At 41.6% G+C, this 19,218-nt stretch overlaps 2 protein-coding genes across 3 annotated transcripts; both read right to left on the bottom strand.

Moving 5' to 3' along the window:
• Positions 1-1,697: 1,697 nt before the first annotated feature.
• Positions 1,698-11,574, bottom strand: LOC131936028 (uncharacterized). 2 transcript variants are annotated; one of them, XM_059292842.1, is made up of 4 exons: positions 11,447-11,574; positions 10,613-10,718; positions 4,303-4,448; positions 1,698-1,898 (listed from the first exon to the last, which is right to left on the bottom strand). In XM_059292842.1, exons 1-4 carry the CDS (start codon positions 11,529-11,531, stop codon positions 1,816-1,818), a joined length of 420 nt encoding a protein of 139 aa, XP_059148825.1. In that variant the 5' UTR covers positions 11,532-11,574; the 3' UTR covers positions 1,698-1,815. The 2 variants fall into 2 exon arrangements, with proteins under 2 accessions (XP_059148825.1, XP_059148826.1); XM_059292843.1 differs by lacking the exons at positions 10,613-10,718; positions 11,447-11,574 and adding an exon at positions 5,795-5,814.
• A 2,920-nt stretch (positions 11,575-14,494) lies between these two features.
• Positions 14,495-18,959, bottom strand: LOC131936029 (uncharacterized). The gene is made up of 5 exons (XM_059292844.1): positions 18,852-18,959; positions 18,553-18,667; positions 17,188-17,315; positions 16,468-16,582; positions 14,495-14,660 (listed from the first exon to the last, which is right to left on the bottom strand). The coding sequence occupies exons 1-5, from the start codon at positions 18,904-18,906 to the stop codon at positions 14,495-14,497; spliced, it is 579 nt and encodes a 192-aa protein (XP_059148827.1). The 5' UTR covers positions 18,907-18,959.
• Positions 18,960-19,218: the final 259 nt, after the last annotated feature.

Genomic DNA, 19,218 nt, shown 5'->3' with positions numbered 1-19,218 from the left:
TGTAGCCATAGAGCGCACAGGGTAGACTCAAATTTTTGTGATGTAGAATGTTTGAGATATGAGTAGGAGTCGTAAACCAGTGTAGCCATAGAGCGCACAGGGTAGACTCAAATTTTTGTGATGTAGAATGTTTGAGATATGAGTAGGAGTCGTAAACCAGTGTAGCCATAGAGCGCAGGTTGACTCAAATTGTTTTTGTGATGTAGAATGGTTGAGATATGGGTAGGAGTCGTAAACCAGTGTAGCCATAGAGCGCAGGTTGACTCAAATTTTTTGTGTGATGTAGAATGGTTGAGATATGGGTAGGAGTCATAAACCAGTGCAGCCAGAGAGCGCACAGGGTAGACTCAAAAAAATTTTGGTCGGGAAAGTTCTTAGATTCGGTACAATGCAACTGGGTGTGTATGATTTTTTTTTCTTTGTTTGTTAGTTACACGGATGATTTGTGCTAGCTCGAAATTGTAGCAGTTCTGTATGTTGTCATTATGTATTTCATTGTATATACAATCTGTCATATACTTTCTTCGGAATGTATATTTTTAACTTGTCTACTAGTGTATGTGTATGAAAGGCTTTGTGTTTTTTATTTAGCTAGGATTTGTTAGTCAGTATTTGTAGTTATTACTACAAATACTTAGGTGGGGGGTAGTGTTACGGGCCAGTTGTAGGTTAGTTTAGAATAGGTTAGAATAGTCTAGAACTAGGGGAGAGTGCCTGTGTGAGTGGAGTTCACCTTACTGTGTAGTTACCCTTGTGTGTTTATGTCTTGTAATCCCAAGGTCGAATGCGGGTATAAAAGGGGGAGTGAACGATTGTGGGGGGCAGTCAGCGGGTTAGTAGCGGTTAGGACGAGGGCTGTTCTGGTACGCTTGAATGCATTGAGACGAATAAAAGTAGTGAAGTTAAACACGAAGCGTTGTTATTGATTTGAAATGAACCCAGAACGTAACATCTGTCCTGCTGGAGTATGGGCCACCAACTACAGCTCTCCAGTTCTCTGTCCTGCTGGAGTATGGGCCACCAACTACAGCTCTCCAGAGTTCTCTGTTCTGCTGGAGTATGGGCCACCAACTACAACTTTTCTGAGCTCTCAAAGTGGAGGGGAAGATTTAAAAAAACACAACAACATTCAAACTACAATATCCCTGAGGTATTAAAAAAATCAATTTTTAATCTCTAAACAACAATGATGTTGTATACGAGGCTACTGTAGAGTATAGGTCGTACTTTGACATTTAAAAAACAACAACAACAAACTTAAATAAACTCATTGTTTAATATTACAAGTTTAAAGTTCAAAATATTTTATTCATTTACACGAGGCATTAATTAGCCATAAGGTTTGAAAAAAAAAACTTAATGATGACGAATTACAAAATGTAAATTCGAATTGAGGTAGTATATATGAATGTACGCTTAGGAGGTATATTCATAATATAAGCAAATGGACTTTTGATACATGTATTCCTGGTTTAAATTATCATATAACAAATTAAATTAGAGAATTTTTTTTTACTCTAAAGCAACAGCCTTAGACACTATCTATCATTTTTAAAAGGCCAGTTGGATGGCTTTAAAGATTACTTTATTTAATGGCAAACATGTGCCTTATATATACTTAAGGATCTTTAGTAGGTAACTACAATATACGCAAACAACATGTCTCTGATCCTCGCATTTAGCAAAAGTAAAAAAAAAAAAAACACCACTGAACAAAAACAGTGTAAGCATTTCATATCATTTTTCAACATTAAAAACAATCAGATTCTCATCTCCACATGGGATGTCAGACTTCGATTTGAACCAGGTACATTTTTATAAAGCAAAGAAGTAGAGGAGCGCTGTTGCTGTTTTTATCAGCAAGCGAACAAGGATCCAAGGCGGACTTAGTCTGTTTCCTGAAATAAGACAAAGGTAAAAGTGTTTATAATTATACGTAGGTATTTTTTCAAATGACGGCGTAGCGACCCTTCCCGGCGCCCGGGGACAAACTTTTCGATTTGCACCCCCCCTCAAGATTTTGATTTGCACCCCCCCTCAAACTTTCGATTTGCACCCCCCCCCCCCCCTCAAGATTTCGATTTGCATCCCCCCCTCCTCAAACTTTCGATTTGCACCACCCCCTTCAAGATTTCGATTTGCACCCCCCCTCAAACTTTCGATTTGCACCACCCCCTTCAAGATTTCGATTTGCACCCCCCCTCAAACTTTCGATTTGCACCACCCCCTTCAAGATTTCGATTTGCACCCCCCTCAAACTTTCGATTTGCACAACCCCCTTCAAGATTTCGATTTGCACCCCCCTCAAACTTTCGATTTGCACAACCCCCTTCAAGATTTTGATTTGCACCCCCACTCAAACTTTCGATTTGCACCCCCCCCCCTCAAGATTTCGATTTGCACCCCCCTCAAACTTTCGATTTGCACCCCCTCGACCTTTCAATTTATTTTTCCAACCCATTTTGGCGCCCCCTAAGGTCGGCGCCCGGGGACATATGCCCCCCCCCCTCGCTACGCTAAAGGTAGAGCTTACGAGTTGGGATTCAGGACGAATCCGTAGAACGTCCGTGGGTCAATTCAGCTCTGATCAGGGCCGGCGCTACCTATAAGGCGAGCTAGGCGGTAGCCTAGAGCGCTGTCCGTAGGGGGGGGGGGTGCGCCAAAATGGGTTGGATAAACAAATTGAAAGCTTGAGGGGGTATAGCCAGGCAAGAGTCAGACACTGGCCCCAGCCCACCCCACTCAGGGAAAAATTATATGGGACACCTGACAAACTGGAAACCACAGTCCGGTTTGTCCACGAAGTTGGCCTTGTTGTCTGAATCCTCCACCATATTCAAAAATTAAGAACGAAGAAGAAGAAGAAGAAAGTTTGTCCCAGGTGCCGGGAAGGGTCGCTACGCCTCTGATAATACGGGGGCACGAAAAAAAATTGCGGGGGGGGGGCTTTTAATAAGTTTTGCCTAGGGCGCTAAATAACCTGGCGCCGGCACTGGCTCTGATAGATACTTGACTGTCTTTGGGGGAAGCATAGTGCTGACCATATTGTCCCCTTGCGTAACGAGATCTTTGAAACAGATGAACTCCTATATCTGCCCTATGTGGTTTTGGGCACGAATGGGAAAAGTTGAAGATGGCAAAGTTTTCCTCTCGAATCTGTCGGGCAAGTGAATTTTTGGTGACCTGCGGGCATGAAGGGACTGTACGGTCAGCACTATACTTTACTCTCCCTAACGTGAGTCAGGTACCCATCGGAGCTGGGTGGAATCAGGGGACGTTCTACGGACTTGTTCCTGGATTCGAACTCAAGACATTCGGGTTCTAGCAATCAGAGGCGTAGAGAGGGGGGGGGTGCGGACCGCACCGAGTGACACCATTTAAGGGGGTGACACCAAGGCAAAAAATAGCAAAATATATAGAGAAAAACTTGAGGGGGGGGGGTGCAAATCGAAAGTTTGAGGAGGGATGCAAATCGGAAGTTTGCGGGGGTGGGGTGCAAATAAAAAATTTGAAAGTTTGTCCACGGAAAAGTCGCTAAGCCTCTGGGGGGGGGGGGGGTGACACCATTAAGTGCCGCACCGGGTGACACCCGACCTCGCTACGCCACTGCTAGCAATAAACCACGCCGTCCCATAAAAAATAAATAATAATGACTTGTTGTTTAAAATGTATTTAGTATGTTACGTTTATCAAATAATTTTCGAAATTACAGTAACATTGTCTTAATCATATCTTAAGGACGAAGATTATTTTGTATTTATACGTAAAAAAACAAACAAAAAACCATAAACAATGCCAACGAAGCAGATATTTTCGTTCTTAATTTAACCATGAGAATTCTAATCAGTTACCCATCAGCAAGAAGTTTTGATACAAGTTGAAAACCCACACTTGACGTTTCAATGACATATTACTATTAGTGTTAAGCGAATTACTGCGCGACATAAATTTACAATGTGTTTTTTTACTATGTAATTTGCTGAGCACTCAGAAGGCTAGCTAGGAACTAGTGTACGTGTTCGTGTTCGTGTGCGTGTATGTGTTCGTGTTCGTGTATGTGTGCGTGTACGTGTATGTGTACGTGTGTACGTTAACGTGTACGTGTACGTGTACGTGTACGTGTGCGTGTGCGTGTGCGTGTACGTGTGCGTGTACATGTACGTGTGCGTGTACGTGTACGTGTACGTGTACGTGTACGTGTACGTGTACGTGTACGTGTACGTGTACGTGTACGTGTACGTGTACGTGTACGTGTACGTGTACGTGTACGTGTACGTGTACGTACAAATCTTGAGCACATACCAGCATTTGTCGACCAAAGAGTATTGTACGAATCACCATGACATTCGACTTTAATATCTTCACAAGTTTTGGTCAGCTTGTTGAAGTTCAACCTAGTCAGGTTAGTCTCACCGTTCTCAAGCTCCACGTATCCTTCTGGGCACGCCCTAAGAGAAATGTCATTAGGTGATTGGTTGTTGTCATGTGGTTGGGCGTGGTTTGAAGAGAGGCGGTGTTATGAATACGGTACATTTTATCGTAGGGAGTTGTTTATGGGACGGTGTGGCCTAGCGGTAAAAAGCTAGGCTGCTAACCCGAAAATTTCGAGTTCGAAATCCGGGTTCAAGTCAGTAGAATGTCCACATAGATGTCCACATAGGTGTGATGAGTATCTAACCCACGTTAGGGAAATCGAAAGCGGCGGAGCATAGTGCTGACCACACTATCGCTTCATATGCCGAGGTTTTTGAAACAGATTAACTCTACTTCATCTGCCTCATCTGCACGAACGACATTCATTTCATTTTAAGTATGGAGAATGGGGATGTTATGATAAGTAAGGATCCTCCTTAGACCTAGCAATCTATTGGGCAGATGAGTAATGAGATCATAATATGTTTCTTGACCTCGGCATGAAAACAGAGTTTCTTCCAGGCATCTCTTCGGGGGGGGGGGGGGAGTCTACCCCCGCCCCCGAAAATTTCAAGTGCCCCGCCACCCCCCTGGCGAAAAAAAGTCTGGAAGAAACACTGCATGAAAAGGAATGGTATGGTCAGCACTATGCCCAAGTCGCATTGACTTTACCCCAACGTAAATCATGTACCCATTAATGCTGGATGGACTCAGGGATGTCTTACAATCACAAGTCCGAACCAAGATCCGAACTCGATACCTTCGGGCTTGCAGCCAAACGCTCTACCATTTAACCACGCCGTCCCACAAAATGTAGGTAAACCAAACTACATATATAAACGTGGAAAAAAAAATCTAGAGGAATAATAATATTATAATATTCAAAGCTTGTGAGATCTCCTCTAATTACAATCTCTACTTGTAGTTTTAGGTTGGGAAGGGGCAGTTTGTACACCATATAATGCTCTACATGCTCAAGTAACAGGAGGCAGGAATCTCTTCTCAAAACTCACAGTCAAATATAACAATAAAATAAATTTAGATACTGCAACCTATATGAAAGCTTTGAGATTCCTCAATGTAAAAAAGTGTGTCCTGGGATAACAACTCCCCCACCCCATCCACCAGCTTTAACAATTTCGCATTTTCGGTTTGGTGTCAGTGCTCACATCTTAATTTCTTTCTCTTTTGTTATTGGAAAAGTCGTAGTTTTGTTTGTAAATATTGCGATTTTTCTGCTTGGTGTCACCCCATCCCCCTAAGTGTTGTTTGCCAGTGAGGACCGCCCCCCCTCATTAACAAGTCATGTGACGCTACTATGTGCATGTAGGGGAGGGAGGTAGAGAGGCTGTAAACGTCCACTAATTAATTGTAAACCTACATTGGATGCATGTTTTGATTAGAGCAGGAGGCATAGCTGTAAACGTCCACTTATCCTAATATATAAAAGGCCATGTGCGCTCTTCTCTCTCTCTCTCTGTCCGCAAAATATTTTTGCCGGACATCACGTCAGAATCGGCAGCGATATATGGATACCTTTATACGGACTTTTGTTGACAATAATATGTTAGCTGTTTTAAATGTATAACCACAATTTTATTTAAAGAAGAAAAATAAAAAATAAAGGCGTATTCGAATGTAGAGAAACAGTATTATTTATGCAACCGGAAAAGTGTTTAAACTTGGGACAAGAAAGCATTTAACAATGACGTCGCTTATTGTTTACACTAAAAAAAGAGCACGAAACTGATGACGTCATCTTCCGAGTTTAGAATTAAAAGAAACTAGAATACCCGTCATCCGTTGGATAACTGTGGGTTTCGGGGGTCATCCATCAAAAAACATCACGTCTGTCACTCAGAGGCATAGCGACCCTTCCTGGCGCCCGGGGACAAACTTTTCGATTTTAACCCCCCCCTCCCAAGATTTCAATTTTCAACCCCCCCCCTCAAACTTTTGATGTGCACCCCCCCCCCCCACTCAAACTTTCGATTTGAACCCCCCCTCAACCTTTCAATTTATTTTTCCAAACCATTTTGGCGCCCCAACATATGTCAAAAATTTGTTTTTTATTAAAATTTTATCTTTTAAAAACACCGAAAACACCGATTTCGGACTATCCCTTCATATACTGACTTCATAGGTGACCTACGCAACTCTACTTCACCTGCCCAGTGTCCCGCCAAGTCTCAGACAACATGTTTTTATCGTTTAAAAAACGATTCCAGCCGAGCATGTCTCTGACCACACTATCCTTTCATATGCTTAGGACAAAGAAACAGACAAACTCTACTTCACCAGCCCTGTATCCTGCCAAGTTCAGATAGGCAACTTTATTATTCACATCTAAAAAAAAAAATTGAAGAAAAAAAATCATTGATGAATTGGTCTAGAACCTGTGCCACCCACATGAGAGCCGACCTCACTACCAAGTTAGCTATTTACTCGTGACATTACAAGTGAAGTTTTATACTATACTTTGAGTCTCCTTACGCGCATAGATCTACATCTAACTCTAGTGGTAGTAACTTTCAAATTAAATTTTATCTTAAATTAGCCAAACAAAGATTTATATAAAATAAAGAAGGTCTGAAATTATCAAGATCTAGATAGAATTATCTAGATCTAGTCTAGATTCTACGACTCTTTTGCTTAAGTCTTCTTATGTTTAGTTTTTCTTGCTAGACCTAGAATCTAGATCTAATCATTAGCTACGCTTATAGGCCCGGAGCGAGCATTTCAAAATTACCATATTCCAAACAAAGATTTATATAAAATAATAAAGGTCTAAAATAGTTTAGTATATAGAAAATCATTATTATCTAAATCTAGATAGAAAATTATCTATATTTTAGATCTACGACTGAGCTATATCTAGAGTTTACGTCTATAATTTTGCACACTTAGCGGTATAGAAGCCGCGTATGAATCTTAAGTTATGGAAATAGGCCCCGCATCCAGCATTTCCTAATTAGCATATTTCATAGCTATACAAAAAAAGATTTATATAAAATAATAAAGGTCTAAAATAGTTTAGTATATAGAAACTCATTATTATCTAAATCTAGATAGAATTATCTATATTCTAGATCTACGACTGGTTTGCTTAAGTCTCTTTTTTTTTTGGATTGTATTTATTATCAATAAATATTTGATTTGACCTAGATTTTCTAGATCTAAATCTATAAATAAATAAATAACTTTCTTGGACAGATTGTAGATCTAGAGAAATTTATCGTAAAACTAAATGAAAAAGACAGTTTAAAATTGATATAAGTGTTGGAACGTAATAAATACAGCAAACGGACGTATTGTTAAAGTTAAAGCCGACAGAAAATTAGCTTTAGAACGCGTTAAACATTGGAATGGGAACACAATCTTCTTCGATAGGCCGCCATTATCGATGTAAAAAAATAAACACATCATGTGACGTCACTGTTTCCGTCGAGTCTAGTGGCTTTTCAAATCTTTTTTAAAAAAATGGGTTCCTCAGCGTATGAATAAATCAATTAATTAATTAACGTCTTTAAATAAATTTGTGATCAACAGTCTGTCTGCATTAAAAAATTATTCTCTACCTGCATACTATTTTACAGCTTTCCAGATAGAGTCGAACATATCACAATTTTCGATCAGGCAAACAAATAAATATTCAAACATGTAAACAAAGTTGAGTTTTAGTAGTATACTAGAATACCCGTCATCCGTTGGATAACTGTGGGTTTCGGGGGTCATCCATCAAAAAACATCACGTCTGTCACTCAGAGGCATAGCGATCCTTCCCGGCGCCCGGGGACAAAGTTTTCGATTTGAACCCCCCCCCCCCCTCAAACTTTTGATGTGCACCCCCCCCCACTCAAACTTTCGATTTGAACCCCCCTCAACCTATCAATTTATTTTTCCAAACCATTTTGGCGCCCCAACATATGTCCCCCCCCCCCTTCCCCCCTTCCCCCCTCCACCTCCCCCTTCCCCCCCCCCGCCTCCCCTCCCCACCCCCCGCCTCCCCTCCCCACCCCCCGCCTCCCCTCCCCTACCGTCCCCCCCCCTCCTCGGTACGCTACTGCAGTGTCACTTATCGTCACAAAAAACAGACCCCACATTCAAATATATGTTTTTTATCTTTTAAAAACACCGAAAACACCGATTTCGGACTATCCCTTCATAAACTGACGTCACAGGTGACCTACTCAACTCTACTTCACCTGCCCAGTGTCCTGCCAAGTCTCAGACAACATGTTTTTATCGTTTAAAAAACAATTCCAGCCGAGCATGTATCTGACCACACTATCCTTTCATATGCTTAGGACAAAGAAACAGATGAACTCTACTTCACCTGCCCTGTATCTTGCCAAGTTCAGATAGGCAACGTTATCATTCACATCTAAAAAAAAAAATTGAAAAAAAAAATTTCATTGACATATTGGTCTAGAACCCGTGCCTCCTGCATGAGAGCTGACTACGCTACCATTTTAGCTATTTACTCGTGACGTCACAAGTGAATTTTTATACTATACTATGTGTCTCCTTATGCAACTTGATTTACGCGTATAGATTCTAGATCTAGATCTAAAAATAAGTCTAGTAGTACTAACTTTCAAATTAAATTTTATCTTAAATAAGCCAAACAAAGATTTATATAAAATAATTAAGGCCTGAAATAGATTCTAGATGTAGAATTTACATTGAATCTAGTGACCTACATCTAGGCTAGATCTAGATCTAGGCTAGATTCATAAATTTCCTTCGATAGCTGATCTTTAGATCTAGAGAAATTTATCGTAAAACTAAATGAAAAAGACAGTTGAAAATTGATATAAGTGTTGGAACGTAATAAATACAGCAAACGGACGTATTGTTAAAGTTATGACCGACAGAAAATTAGATTTAGAACGCGTTAAACTTTTGAATGGGAACACAATTTTCTTCAATAGACGCCGCCATTTTATTGTACTAAAGAGTAAACAAAAACCTGTGACGTCACTATTCCCACAAAGTTTAGTCAAGGTTTTAACATTTTAAAAAAAAATGGGTTATTCTGCGTAGGAATAAATCAATAAATTAATTAACGTCTTTAAATAAATTTGTGATCAACAGTCTGTCTGCATTAAAAAATTATTCTCTACCTGCATACCATTTTACAGCTTTCCAGATAGAGTCGAACATATCACAATTTTCGATCAGGCAAACAAATAAATATTCAAACATGTAAACAAAGTTGACTTTTAGTAGTATATAGATAGATGAACTATTTCATTCAAATATGATTTAGAGCTATGTACGCTATGAAATGTATACAATACGATTTTCTCGGCCTAAGCTTAAAAACATTATTTTATCTATTTGTATTCTAGATCTAGAGATTCTAGATCTAGATATTGATCTAGATCTAGATGTTCTAGATCTAGATCAATATCTAGATCTAGAGATTCTAGATCTAGATATTGATCTAGATCTAGATATTCTATATCATCTAGATCTAGAGATTCTAGATCATATAGATCTAGAGATTCTAGATCTAGATCTAGATGATCTATAAAGCTGAGTTGTCGGGTGCCCGATAGGGCACTTCCCGGCGCCGCAGGCGCTTCAAATTTGGCAGGATCTTGCCTTGTGGCGACAGAACACGGGGGCCGGTTGGCCGAAAAGTCTACGATGAGGGGGTCAAAACTGACCTCGACTGACCGGCGCCTTATATGGGCGAATTAATTAAGCATTCAAATTCTCAATGTTTTCGAAAGCCTAAGCGAAGCTGGGCAGCATGCCTAGTTAATTGTAAACCTACATTGGATGCATGTTTTGATTAGAGCAGGAGGCATAGCTGTAAACGTCCACTCATTAACTGTAAACCTACATTGGATGCATGTTTTGATTAGAGCAGGAGGCATAGCTGTAAACGTCCACTCATTAATTGTAAACCTACATTGGATGCATGTTTTGATTAGAGCAGGAGGCATAGCTGTAAACGTCCACTCATTAACTGTAAACCTACATTGGATGCATGTTTTGATTAGAGCAGGAGGCATAGCTGTAAACGTCCACTAATTAATTGTAAACCTACATTGGATGCATGTTTTGATTAGAGCAGGAGGCATAGCTGTAAACGTCCACTCATTAATTGTAAACCTACATTGGATGCATGTTTTGATTAGAGCAGGAGGCATAGCTGTAAACGTCCACTAATTAATTGTAAACCTACATTGGATGCATGTTTTGATTAGAGCAGGAGGCGTAGAACCCATTGCATTGCTCGCCACACAGCTCATAGTCGCCATCAGGCCAACCAACGCAGTTCTGAACACATCCTGAAAAATAAACAGTAAACAGAGGCGTAGCGAGGGGGGGGGAGGGCGGGGGGTGCGGATCGCACCGGGTGACACCATTTTGGGGGGTGACACCAAGGCAAAAAATAGCAAAATATATAGAGACAAATTTGAGGGGGGGGGGGGCTGCAAATCGAAAGTTTGAGGGGGGATGCAAATCGAAAATTTGCCCCGACAAGGCTCGCTACGCCTCTAGGAGGTGACACCATTACGTGCCGCACCGGGTGACACCCGACCTCGCTACGCCACTGACAGTAAATATATCGCCTCCGTCAGTCATAGATAATTTGTTCTTCTTCTTTCTTAAGGCGGGTCGGGGTGGTCGAGTCGGTAGAAGCTCATGGTTGCTAAACCGGAGTCTCGAAAAACCTCTACCTCTATAAAACATTAAAATCAAAACTATCCGTTTTTAGATTGATTACCCAAAGCTAGCGACTCCATTTTCTTTAAATAAAATAATTGACATGTTACGATGTAATGTATTAGAAATTCCTAGTGATTAAAGCATCCTTTAATTTAGGGGTGGAGATCGGCCTTGAGTATGGGGTGGTCCAGGGGTGGGGGGTCAGTCTTGGGTAGGGGGAGGTCCAGGGGTGGGGGTCAGCCCTGGGTAGGGGAGGTCCAGGGGGTGGGGGTCAGCCCTGGATATGGGGTGGTCTAGGGGTGGGGGTCAGCCCTGGTTATGGGGTGGTCTAGAAAAAAAAACGTACCAATTTTCACCGCTGTGTGGGTAGGCTCACACACCTCCGGTGAGTACTCACAAGAATCAGTTGCTGGGTTATAAATCAGCCGCATAGTTGATCTGCTCCCCTCCTTGTCAACATCCCATCCAAGTGCACAATCACTAGCCATTAAGAGAAGAGGAATATATATATATATATATATATATATATATATGTATATATATATATATATATATATATATATATATATATATATATATATATATATATATATATATATATATATACACACACATATATATACATATATATACATACATATCCATAGCTATGTGCCTCTCTATATATAGCCACGGTTTACATATACAGTATTCAGCCTCGCAGTAGACGCATACACGGCAGCATACACCTGACATATACACGGAAAAATAAGCTGACACAGACACTTAGCATACACCTTACACTTACACGACAGCATATTGCTGACACATACACGGCAACATACACCCGACACATACACGGCAACATACAGCCTACACATACACGGCAACATACACCTGACACATACACGGCAACATACACCCTACACATACACGGCAACATACACCCTACACATACACGGCAACATACACCCTACACATACACGGCAACATACACCCGACACATACACGGCAACATACACCCGACACATACACGGCAACATACACCCTACACATACACGGCAACATACACCCTACACATACACGGCAACATACACCTGACATATACACGGCAGCATACACCCGATACATACACGGCAACATACACCCTACACATACACGGCAACATACACCCGATACATACACGGCAACATACACCCTACACATACACGGCAACATACACCCGACACATACACGGCAGCATACACCCGACACATACACGGCAGCATACACCCGATACATACACGGCAACACACAGCCTACACATACACGGCAACACACAGCCTACACATACACGGCAACACACAGCCTACACATACACGGCAGCACACAGCCTACACATACACGGCAACACACAGCCTACACATACACGGCAGCACACAGCCTACACATACACGGCAACACACAGCCTACACATACACGGCAACACACAGCCTACACATACACGGCAACACACAGCCTACACATACACGGCAGCACACAGCCTACACATACACGGCAGCACACAGCCTACATATACGCGGCAACACAAAGCCTACACATACACGGCAACATACAGCCTACACATACACGGCAGCACACAGCCTACACATACACGGCAACATACACCCTACACATACACGGCTACATACACCATACACATACACGGCTACATACACATGCCACATACACGGCTACATACACATGCCACATACACGGCAGCATACACCCGACACATACACGGCAACATACACCTGACATATACACGGCAGCACACAGCCTACACATACACGGCAACACACAGCCTACACATACACGGCAGCATACAGCTGACACATACATGGCAGCATACACATGCCACATATACGGCTACATACACATGCCACATACACGGCAACATACAGCTGACACATACACGGCAACATACACCCTACACATACACGGCAACACACACCCTACACATACACGGCAGCATACAGCTGACACATACATGGCAGCATACACATGCCACATATACGGCAACATACAGCCTTACATCTCATACAGAATCCCATCAACGCAGGATCCAAAGTGACCATCCAGGCACAAATCCTTGTTGCAGAACTTGTAGTTCCCTTCCGGCTTTCCCGTACAGCTACTCTCGACACACTCCAGCGCTTAAAACAATATTACAACAATTTAAAAAAACAATACAACAATATTACAACAATTACAACAAAGTCATTTCTCTTTTAGACTTAACGACCCATAGGTCAGATGAAGTTTCTTGACCTCGGCATATGAAGGAATAGCAGTGGCGTAGCCAGGTCGGGTGTAACCCGGTGCGGCACTTAATGGTGTCCCCCCCCCCCAGAGGCGTAGCGACCCTTCCCGGGGACAAACTTTCAATTTTCGATTTGTACCCCCCCTCAAACTTTCGATTTGTTGCACCCCCACCCCTCCACCCTTGTCGGGATTTGTCAAATTTGCTCTTAAAAGACTATTTAACAGTCGAATTAATCACTTAATTAAGTGGAATTATCATTTTTCTGTATATATTTTGCTATTTTTTGCCTTGGTGTCACCCTCCTAAATGGTGTCAACCGGTGCGGTCCGCCCCCCCCCCCCCGCCCCCCCCCCCCTCGCTACGCCCAAGACGAATAGTGTGTTTAGCATTATGCCTAGTTAAATTTACTTTCTACAACCTGAGGCGTGTACCTATCAGGTACCCATCAGAGCTGGGTGAACTCAGGGACGTGCAACCATCACGAATCCTGACCGAGATTGGATCTCGAGCCCTTCAGATTAGTAGTCAAGCGCTCTACCCCGCGACCACGCCGTCCCCTCATTTTCTAAATAGTGGTCTTGTTGATTTTGTTTTCGTGATATTAGGGATATCCAGTAACATAATATTGCTCTCATTTTTTAAATATAAAATTTCATTATTATTTGAGGCCCGCGGAGATCATTTTCTCCACGGAAAAAAAACGTTTGTTTAAATTGGCTGAGCAACTTGCTCAGAAAGTCACGACATGCCTGGAAGAAACTGGCCCCCGAACTGAAATTTAATAGTTAATGTGGCCCTCGGGCTGAAAAGTTTGGAGACCCCTGATCTAAACCTATCACCTATGGAATAACAACCCTGGACGTACTTCCAAGACTAGTTATCCCGCGGGTGTTTTGTATATAATGTTTCTCCTAGAAAGGCGTTTTAAGAAAAGATGTGTGGACTCTCACCACTCTGCTTTACCTATATCCAGCCCACACCCCACCCATTCCTACATGTACAGCAGAGGCGTAGCGACACATTCCGGCGTCCGGGGCGAACTGTCAATTTTTCGCCCCCCCCCCCTTTCCATTTATATACAGGCTTTAGTTATTCATGCTGGTCCTACCCATTGTGGCGCCCCTCCCCTAGCTACGCCTCTGATGTATAGTAAATATACTTGCGTTTATCTTTCAGCTTCTCTTTTATAATCTCCATGTCCTTTTTACAAACGTCGGTCGACATCTCGCACTTTTTCGTGGAGGGTTGGAAAACTAATGCGGAAGAATTTGCGTCATCGGTTTCAGGAGAGCATGATCTGTTACGGAATTCAACGAAATGATTGGGTTTTTAAGAGGTCAGTTTAATGAATGTGTAGGGGCTAGGGTTAGGGTTAGGGCTAAGCTTGGAGAAGAGTTGGAGTCTTTGGATTCAAGAAAGAATGATCTATTAGGAAAGCAACGAATTGATTGGTGTTGGTACTATGTGTTGGTACTAGGTGATGGTACTAGGTGATGGTACAAGGGAATAGTACTATGGGATGGTTATAGGGGTGGTACTAGTTGATGGTACTAGGCAGTGGCGTAGCGAGGTCGGGTGTCACCCGGTGCGGCACTTAATGGTGTTACCCCCTCAGTGGCGTAGCGACTCTTCCCAGGGACAAACTTTCAATTTTCGATTTGCACCCCCCCCCCCCATCAAATTTTTCTCTATATATTTTTACTATTTTTTGCCTTGGTGTCACCCCCCTAAATTGTGTCACCCGGTGCGGTCCGCACCCGCCCCCCCCCCCTCGCTACGCCTCTGGTACTAGGTGAAGGTTCCTTGGCGATGGTACTAGGTGATGGTACAAGATGGAAGACTTCCCAATGATGTTACATGGGTATTGTACTACGGAATGATACTAGTGATGGTACTAGATGAGGATGGTAGGAGATAATAATAAGGATGGTACTAGGTGATGGTACTTGGAGATGTTACAAGAGCATGGTACTAGGTGATGGTACTAGGTGATGGTACAAGATGGTATTGTACTACGGAATGGTACTAGGGGATGGTAGCAGAAGATGGTACTATGTGATCGCAATAGATGATGGTACTAAAGGTTGGTACTAGGGGATGGTGCTATAACTTATACGCAATCAACTAGGGACAAAGAACTGTTGAAAGCATCGCGCCTTTACGTGGCGCTGAGCTTCAAGCTAGAGACTTCTATGGCTTCAAGCTAGAGACTTACTTCTATGGCTTCAAGCTAGAGACTCACTCCTATGGTTTTCAAGCTAGAGACTTACTTCTATGGCTTCAAGCTAGAGACTTACTTCTATGGCTTCAAGCTAGAGACTTACTTCTATGGCTTCAAGCTAGAGACTTAATTCTATGGCTTAAAACTAGTGACTTACTTCTATGGCTTCAAGCTAGAGACTTACTTCTATGGCTTCAAGCTAGAGACTTACTTCTATGGCTTCAAGCTAGAGACTTACTTCTATGGCTTCAAGCTAGAGACTTACTTCTATGGTTTCAGGCTAGAGACTAGCTTCTATGGCTTCAAGCTAGAGACTCACTTCTATGGCTTCAAGCTAGAGACTTACTTCTATGGCTTCAAGCTAGAGACTTACTTCTATGGCTTCAAGCTAGAGACTTACTTCTATGGCTTCAAGCTAGAGACTTCTATGGCTTCAAGCTACAGACTTACTTCTATGGCTTCAAGCTTTGGAATTACTTATATTGCTTCAAGCTAGAAACTCACTTCTATAGCTTCAAACTAGGAACTCACTTCTATGGCTTCAAGCTAGAGACTTACTTCTATGGCTTCAAGCTAGAGACTTACTTCTATGGCTTCAAGCTAGAGACTTACTTCTATAGCTTCAAGCTTTGGAATTACTTATATTACTTCAAGCTAGAAACTCACTTCTATAGCTTTAAACTAGAGACTCACTTCTATGGCTTCAAGCTAGAGTATTATTTCAATGGTTTTAAGTTAGAGACTTACTTCTATGGCTTCAAGCTAGAGACTTACTTCTATGGCTTCAAGCTAGAGACTTACTTCTATGGCTTCAAACTAGAGACTCACTTCTAAAGCTTCAAGCTAGAGACTTACTTCTATGGCTTCAAGCTAGAGGACTCACTTCTTTGACATCACTCCATTGTGGCACTCAGCGTAGTACCCCTCAAAACATTGCCTGCCACACAGAGGGTATTCTCCATCCATACGGTAGGAACATCCGTAGGTCAGACAAGATGCTGAGTGGGGATAATTTAATTAAAATACGAATACAAGTACATTACATTCTACTGTGACTAAAAGTATTCAAGTACTTTCCCCGTACCTCTACATAGCATTATATATATATATATATATATATATATATATATATTTATATATATATATATATATATAATCAGCTATCCGCTAAGCTATGTGAGTTGACGGTGTGGATGAGTGGTAGAGCGCTTGACTGCTCCGAGAGTTTCGAGTTCGGATCTTTGCTTCGTGTCTGTAGGACGTCCCTGAGTCCACTCAGCTCTGATGGGTACCTGACTCAGGGAAAGCAAAGACGGCTTTTGACCTAGGGCTGACCACACTATCACTTGACGTGGTTAAGAAACAGGCGAACTCTACTTCACTTACTCCATGGATTGTGACATATGGTGCAGATGAAGTAGAATTCATCTGATTCATTGACCTCAGCATACAGAAGGATAATGTGGTCAGCACTATGCAAAGCCGCCTTTGTTTCCCTAACGTGAGATAGCTACCCTGCGTGAACTCAGATGTTCGGGTTAGCAATCAAGCTCTCTACCGCTAGGCCACGCCGCCACCATAATAACAAAAAACACCAACTTACTGACTTTAAATTCCGGGGTGCTGCAGATTTTGTTGCTGTACATGCATGCCCCCATGGACGGGTCGAAGATGAGCCTAGCGAGGTACTTGGTGCTGTTATCTTGGATGTACTCACCCATAGCACACGGCCTATGCGGAAACGTGTTTACTTTTGTATCACTAACACCCTGTTTGAAGACTTCTAACAATAGGATCTATTCATTAAATAACCTAGTTAATTTACCGGACTTTATCTGTACTAAAGTTATAGGATTTTTACGAAAATAAAGCAATATTTCCGGTTATCGGAAAAATTTAAAGAATTTCGACCACTTGAGAGAAAACGGTGTACAAATTATTGTGTTGAAATACACACATACATACATACACACATACTCACACACAGACAAGATTGAGAAACTGAAATTTTCCTCATCAGGAAGGTAAAAATGTCAGATTTGTTAAAATCTCGCATCGCACGACAACAATACTTACTTTTTTATTCCCTATATTAGGAAGTATAACGGAAAAAAAATACACCTACAATTTTTTATAAGGTCAATTCGGGCTTTGATGACAATTTGATTTAGTGTTACTTTTTGGTTATAAGTATTGGATTTCGGTTTAAAAAAAAAAAAAAGCAGGGCACACGCATTTCTAAGACAAATTTCTCACCCCCCCCCCCCCCACACCCCCCTAACAAAAAAAAAGATGCTGCAGATAAAACAAGACGTAACATTTGTTATGAAATAGCTTTTAAAAGACGATATACAGTTTTTCGCCATCGTGATAGCTAGGCTCAGTTTTTCTTGCAACAACAACGTTTGCAGTCCAGTTTATAGCAGTTGCTGTGTGTACTCACATTTCTATTCTCTTTGTGTACCCACATTTCAATTCCCTTTGTGTACCCACATTTCAATTCCCTTTGTGTACCCACATTTCAATTCCCTTTGTGTATCCACATTTCAATTCCCTTTGTGTACCCGCATTTCAATTCCTTTTGTGTACCCACATTTCAATTCCCTTTGTGTATCCACATTTCAATTCCCTTTGTGTACCCACATTTCAATTCCTTTTGTGTACCCACATTTCAATTCCCTTTGTGTACCCACATTTCAATTCCCTTTGTGTACCCACATTTCAATTCCCTTTGTGTACTCACATTTCAATTCCCTTTGTGTACCCACATTTCAATTCCCTTTGTGTACCCACATTTCAATTCCTTTTGTGTACCCACAATTCCCTTGTGTGTATGACTTGGATTTTGTACCCACAATTCTCTTGTGTATCTGACTTAGACTTACCCACCATTCGCTTGTGTATCTGACTTGGATTGAGTACTCACATTTCAATTCCCTAGTGTGTCTGACTTGGATTGTGTACTCACATTTCAATTCCCTTTTCCCCAGTACAAGTCATGAAATTACCGGCCTTGCATTTAGGACCGCATAAAACGTAATTGCCCTCCGCCTTCCCCTCACAATTTGAAATGCATGTTTCACCTGCAGTAAGGTAGTTGCAGGAATTTAATGCAACCACTGTCTGTACATTTTTCTCATATATATATATATATATATATATATATATATATATATATATATATATATATATATATATATATATACATATATATATATATATATATATATATACTCTTCAAAAGTCAAGTAAATATGAAGTACCAACCTGCAATGGAGCGTATGACGAACACAAGAGAAAGAACAAATTCTGTCCTCGCCATTATCTCATGTTGGCGTGGCGCTCCTTCACAATAGTAGACCTTTCATCGTCTTCTGTGTTGGATTGGATTAAACGAAAACGTTGTGATTTTGTTTAACCACAAGGGATAGGGGTCATTCATACATGATGTCACGATTCTTTTGACGTTTTTTATTCCCCTACCCCCCACCGTCGCACATCGTCAAAAAAAAAAAAAAACAACAAAAGACAACCAGACCCACTCCCCGGAATTTGCGTCATACTTAAGCCTACGAACCCCCCCCCCCCCCCCCCCAAGATAAAAGTATAAGATCTTTTCTAGATAAATGATTAA

The sequence above is a fragment of the Physella acuta genome, unplaced genomic scaffold (genome assembly GCF_028476545.2).
Source record: "Physella acuta isolate Inbredline_101_S28 unplaced genomic scaffold, ASM2847654v3 ptg000165l, whole genome shotgun sequence".
Classification (NCBI taxonomy): Eukaryota; Metazoa; Mollusca; class Gastropoda; family Physidae; genus Physella; species Physella acuta.
This window is presented reverse-complemented; position numbering and strand designations above follow the sequence as displayed.